Source organism: Pangasianodon hypophthalmus, chromosome 23 (genome assembly GCF_027358585.1).
Source record: "Pangasianodon hypophthalmus isolate fPanHyp1 chromosome 23, fPanHyp1.pri, whole genome shotgun sequence".
NCBI lineage: Eukaryota > Metazoa > Chordata > Actinopteri > Siluriformes > Pangasiidae > Pangasianodon > Pangasianodon hypophthalmus.
The window spans coordinates 2,023,730-2,030,000 of record NC_069732.1 but is presented as its reverse complement, the minus strand read 5'-3'; the positions used below and the strand labels follow the sequence as shown (position 1 = coordinate 2,030,000).

General features: G+C 42.1%; 1 protein-coding gene across 1 annotated transcript in view; it reads right to left on the bottom strand.

Annotated features, from left to right (window-relative positions):
* rnmt (RNA (guanine-7-) methyltransferase) overlaps positions 1-5,857 on the bottom strand; it is an 11,583-nt gene extending 5,726 nt beyond the window's left edge. Inside the window, exons 1-6 of the mRNA XM_034298840.2 lie at positions 5,755-5,857; positions 3,523-3,632; positions 2,311-2,446; positions 1,909-2,031; positions 1,181-1,296; positions 831-1,012 (exon numbers count right to left, since the gene is read on the bottom strand). Of these exons, the coding sequence (XP_034154731.1) occupies positions 831-1,012; positions 1,181-1,296; positions 1,909-2,031; positions 2,311-2,446; positions 3,523-3,632; positions 5,755-5,773 (686 nt within the window). The 5' untranslated portion in view covers positions 5,774-5,857. The remainder of the gene's footprint in view (positions 1-830; positions 1,013-1,180; positions 1,297-1,908; positions 2,032-2,310; positions 2,447-3,522; positions 3,633-5,754) is intronic.
* Between the last annotated feature and the right edge of the window lie 414 nt (positions 5,858-6,271).

The following is a 6,271-nucleotide window of genomic DNA, read 5'->3' as shown; positions in this document are numbered from 1 at the left end:
AGTTGTGTAAACACGAAAGTTCATTATAGTGTTCATGTGAAGTCTATTTTGTTGAACCTCTCCCCTGTTCACTGATGGAGACTTGAGTGTAAAATTGATCGTGGGAATCGCAGCCCTAAAGCCATCATAGCAAAACTGTTCATATCAGTTGAAGTCCAAAGGCATCTTCATGGATACGAAGGGGCCGTTTACGCGACAACGTTTTCAGCCAAAAACGGGAAACTTTTTGTGCGTTTTGCCTGTTCGTTTACACGACAACGTCGTTTTGGGGACTGAAAACGCTTTTTTTGAAAACGCCGCCGTTATCGTCTCCATGTATACACCCAATACGGGAATGTTTGAAAACGGTGACGTCATACACGTGCGTAGTACGTGTTCGGTATGTAGACACGCACAGTACGCGTCTATTGTAAAGGCAAGCGCGAACAAACACACACAACAATGGCGGAGAACATGGTAGTGCTGTTGCTGCTCAAGAGTTTGCTAACGCTTCTTCAGCAAAGAGTGGATTTACTTCACCGATATTACAACAAACAGCGGAGACGCATCATACAAACACGACGGATTCGAAATACACATCAGCGCCCTACAGGTACTGTTTACTAACAAGGTGACAGCGCTGGCCTGGCATACGTAATGCAGCGTTTTTGGCCGTTATCGCGGATATGTGTAAACATTGTCGTGTATACGTGAAACTTTTTGAAAACGCAAGAGAAAAACTTTTCGGTTTTTGACTACGTCATTGTCGTGTAAACGTGGCCTTAAAGAGTGTGGTTGATGAGGTGTGTGTGTGTGTGTGTGTATGTGTGTGTGTGTGTGTGTGTATGTACACCAGCTCGTAGGCGTCAGGCGTGGTCCCGATGAAGAACCCCCCGGGGCGGAGCCTCTCGCAGGCGTTCCTCAGCATGGTGTCGGCCTGCTGCTGGCTCTCAAACGAGTAATGATACACAAACTGACAACTACACACATCGAACTGCAGCTCGGAGTCACTCAGCTTCTCACTCAGCAGCTCCTACACACACACACACACACACACACACACACACACTTATTTCGCTCGTTTCAGATCACTCAGTCACTACTTTAAAGAGTAAAACATGTTCAGTGTGTCGGTGATCTGATACTTTAAAACACAATGCAGTGTGTGTGTGTGTGTGTGTGTGTGTGTGTGTGTGTTCACCCTGGAGCAGTCAGCAGTGATGAACTCAGCAGTGAAGATGCGCTCGTGGGGGTGACTCCTCTTCTTCATGTCAGCGTAACGCTGCTGACACTGCTCTACTGACACACCCGCAATGTCTGATACACACACACACACAAACAAACACACACACACACACACACACACACAGAGAGACACAGAAGCACACACAATCACACGCACACACAGAGCAAAACACACAAACACGAGAGAGAGAGAGAGAGAGAGAGAGAGAGAGAGAGAGAGAGAGAGAGAGAGAGAGAGACGCACATACACACACAATGTAGAAAGATATTTGATTTTTGTGGTCAGATATGCAATAGAATTTTTTTCATTCTGGTTTAAAGCGGCTGTAAACAAAATTCAGCAGAACTTTTTTTAAATTCTGGTTTAAAGTGGCTGTAAACAAAATTCAGCAGAACTTTTTTTAAATTCTGGTTTAAAGCGTCTGTAAACAAAATTCAGCAGAACTTTTTTTAAATTCTGGTTTAAAGCGGCTGTAAACAGAATTCAGCAGAACTTTTTTTAAATTCTGGTTTAAAGCGGCTGTAAACAGAATTCAGCAGAACTTTTTTTGTAATGTAAATTTGTAATATAAACATGTTTACAGATCAAACACTGATTCAGTGAACGCTACCTGTGTTCAGGTAGTTTTGTGGGGTTTATTTGCGACAGGTGAACGTGTTAATAACAGTAAGCGAGTGCGTTACCTGCACACACCAGCCTGCTGATGTGTCCCTTCTTCCACTTCAGCAGATCTCCTCCTTTCCCACAGCCCAGGTCCAGCACACACACTTCCCTTCTGTCGCGCCGCACCGTGTCCAGGATCTCACCTGGTGCGCGCACACACACACACACACACACACACACACACACACACAGACACAGACACAGAGAGAGAAATAGGTTCATAGTGACGACGCATCATATTACAGGAAGTGCAGACAGCCAATCAGATCACACTATTCAAGATTCTGAATCTTGGGGCCAGAAAAGTGTGCAAAAAGATATCAGATGATCAGTGGACGAAGTCTCTGAGGATGAGACTAGTGTGTGTGTGTGTGTGTGTGTGTGTGTGTGTGTGTGTGTGTGTGTGTGTGTGTGTGTGTTACCGATCAAAACGCTCTTCAGCCAGTTGTTGAAGTTGCGCATGTGGACGATTCGGCTCTTGCTGCGCTCCGCCAGGCCGCGCTCCTGCAGAGAGTTGTAGTGTGTGGCCACCTTCTGACTGTGACCTTCTCCTGTGTCCTACAACACACACACACACACACACGCACGCACGCACAGGTGTTTAATGGCATTTTCACACCTGGCTCGTTTTCTCTCTTCGTTTAGACACATACGAACTCTAACGAACTGCAAACGAACTCTAGAGCGGTTCGCTTGTGGTGAGAAAGCAACCCGACCCAATGGACCAATAAACCAATCTGTACAGCAATGCATGATGGGAACTGCCTTATGTAAACGACCTGATTGTTTTGCTAATGGCTCGCGACATGAATAGCGGTTTAACTCGGATCAAAGATGAGATAAAATGCCTCACTGAAATTTGGTCTGATGAACTTATTTCTGAACAACTTTACAAAAATTTTTTTTTGTAAATCATTAGCGTATTAAATACGTCACGCTAACAACCGTGAACATACCTGATAGATCTTTGGAGACGAATTCCGTGATTGAGCCTGTCATGGCAAATTCAAAAAACAACGCTTCATTTTAAAAATGACGTGTAAAGGCTGTTTCTCTGAAACAGGTGACTGTCTGGATGAAACACCGATTCTCACTCAAACTGATAAATTATAATAACCACAGCTAAAAATAAAGCCACAATAAGCTCGCAGAGCTGCTGTCTATCCATCTTGGTGGATGACCGCTACGTGACGAACCCCGGAACATAAACATGTGCACTCTGACCAATGAGAGGACAGTTTGCTCACATGTGACTTACAGAAACACATTTTGGTTCGCTTTGAAATGTTGCCTTGTGAAAGCGAACCGAGCCAAAGAGAAATCATAGCACTAAGAAGATCCACACAGTTGCGGTGTATTTCCATTGATGAGGGGCGCCAATACTTTCTACAGCACAACGGTCAATAATCGCACACCTAGAAAGTGACCTATATGTATGACGAGGTGTTAAAATGGACGACTCGAGCAGGTACAGTGGAGAGGAATGAAATAAAGTAGTGAATAACGTGAAAGATGTACGTGGGCCGTGTAGCAGATGTATATCTGACATTTCCAACTAACGAGACTGACGTAATGTTGCACTGGATCATTTCATCCATCAACATAAGCGACGCTGACGATCAGCGAGACATTACCAGCTTTTTATTAGGAGACAGAGACTCATCCTCGTCTCCATCGTGCCTCCTCTTCAGTGGACGCTGGTCCTGAAGTGCTCCGAAGTTTCCTCTGTCTGCTGAGCTTAATCCTGAAAAATAAATAAATAAATAAAACGCACACAAAACTAAACTTTTAAAAAGGCTTGAACAGAAACAGATTTCAGTCCCTCCAGGATTTACGCAAAATCATGCAAACCCCACAATATTCAGAGGAGCTTGTAATTTTTGAAAATTACAAGATTTTCCGCAGAATTGGGCCAAGATGCGTCGTGTGACATCATCCCACCCCGTCATTTACCAACAAACATCACTGCAAAATGATATCCGGATGTTTCAGACGAGACAAACTGTTTTGCACACCACGCAAAGCTGTCGCAGAACATAAAAGTCTGGTGAGTCACTTTTCCTTCGCAGAGCATAGAAAAATAGCTGCTGCGCCTCAAACGCCAAGGCAAATCACCACGACTGAAGCGACTGCATCAACGTCTGTGGCTGAAAGAATCGAGGCGAGTGGAAGACGCCAGTGCACAGAAGACTTGATAGATGAGTAAAATGTAGACTGTGTGAGAGAGCTGGAGACTGGATTAGGGTTATGGGTGGTTCGAGGGACGGCAGGAATGGCTAGCAATGTCACAAGTGTGACCACTGACTTTGCGTGTGTGTGTGTGTGTGTGTGTGTGTGCGCGCGTCGGAGAGAGAGAGAGATATTAATAAATGGCCCAATAAATTAAGGGACATAATTGAATGAGTAAAGCGACTTACAAATGAGGAAATACAAGCAAAGAGATACAAGCAGAGAATAATACAAGTCGTGCAGCTATACGAGATTTTTAGTTCAGTGCTTGAGGAGCAAAGTGTACAGAGTAGAAGAGTAAGAGCCAGCGTAGGTGCAGGGACATGTGAGGGGTTAGTTAAGTGGTCATGGAAGAGGTTTTTTTTGAAGATAGTGACGGATTCTGCTGTCTGGATTGAGGTTGGAAGTTCATTCCAGTTCATTCATACATACAGACAGTCGGTTTGAATGTTCTGGAAAGAGTAGTATAAGGAGAAAATGAGAATAAATAAAATTTTACATCAATTCACATAATATTTATTGACACAAATTTCTTTTTTAAAGATTTGTGAAGACAAAGGAAATTTCTCAAGGACAAAGTAATCAACGGAGGAGCCTTTCCAGGTTATCACCAGCTTCAAGAGAGGTTTTTAGGAGCAATATAGAAGACGGAAGAAGAGGAGCTGAAGCTGCATCCTGCAGGAAAACCTGTTGCTGTGATTGCTGATGAGACGCCAGAGAGCACAATGGTTCTTTAGGTCAGAATTATACAAAGTGATTGCATACTGTATGTGTCTTCACCGGTAGTAGTTTATAAGAAGAATCCTGTGATTGCAATTTTGCCAATTCAAGTATTTTCCACAAAAAAAAATAAAAATAAAAAAATCCTGTAGGGACTGAGATTTGTCAATGGAACAAAAGAAGGAAGAGTGAAAGTGAAAGTAAAGAAAATGCAACATGTGTGAAAGTCCCATTTTCCCCCCAAATTATTCATAGTTTATTCATGTTTTAAAGAATCTACTTGCCAGTCAACACCTGAATATATTCTTCTACAATATAAAGTGAACTTCAGTATCTAAAATAAATATGGAAATTAAATTATGTTTACATGTAAAGGAGCATTTTTCCACTAATTCCCTATTACACATATTTTATTAATCTGCATTTAATTAAATTAAACAGGTGGACAGGTTTTAAATCTACTGTTACACATTAAACTGAGATATCTGAATAAATCTTATTTAAATATTAGTTCAATAGCCTTAAAAGTGTAAATAACAAATCAAAACAAAACCTGCATTTGAATACACAACAATGGAGTAAAATTACATCAGTGAACGCTTGGCTGTATGGCTGTATCTCAAATAGACCAGTCCTCCCTACACACCCGCACTACATACTAGTTTTAATTGCACGCGACAACGCCCTATCTAGTGCACTACGCCTCCGTTTGAGATACGTCCTTATTGCAGCAACGGATCTTACGCCAGCTCGCAAAACTGCGTTTCTAAAGGCACAAAAAACAAACAAGCTCCGTTTCTTGCGTCTGAAATACACACACAAATCTGGTGCCTCGATTTCGAGTCGTAACATCTTTAATAACCCGCCAGACACAGCTTTAATACGCAAACAAACGCCTTTAGCTTAATGCTACTCACTCGAGTCTTCCGCCATCATGAATCCCGCGTTTGCTGTTCTTTGCTCACTACGTCACGACGCTGGTCACGCGCTCTCGGAGGGGGTGAAAAAAAAAAATCCGCCTCCTGATCGATGATTGGCTGATAATTCGTATTCATAAACACTGCGATATGATTGGACAGAAACATCACAAAGAGCCCCGCCCACTTCCTGATAATACTATAAATGCGCTAACCGACTGCGAGGGAGAGAAATGATGCGGTTTTGTTTAGGTTAATTATTTTGTTCAATAAATAATGCATTAATTTTATTAATTATTTTACACCGGCTACATCATGCCAATCCCTTATTACAATAATAATAATAATTGTGTTCTACTTTTTATTTATTTACTGTACTTTTTTTTTAAATAAAAATAAGTTTCAGTTCATATAGCACGTTTCTCACCCCCGAGATCACTTTGGAAATGTTGGTAAAAGAAACACAAAGTCACAAAATAGAGACAAAACAAACCAATAAACAGAGCAGTTAGCAGAG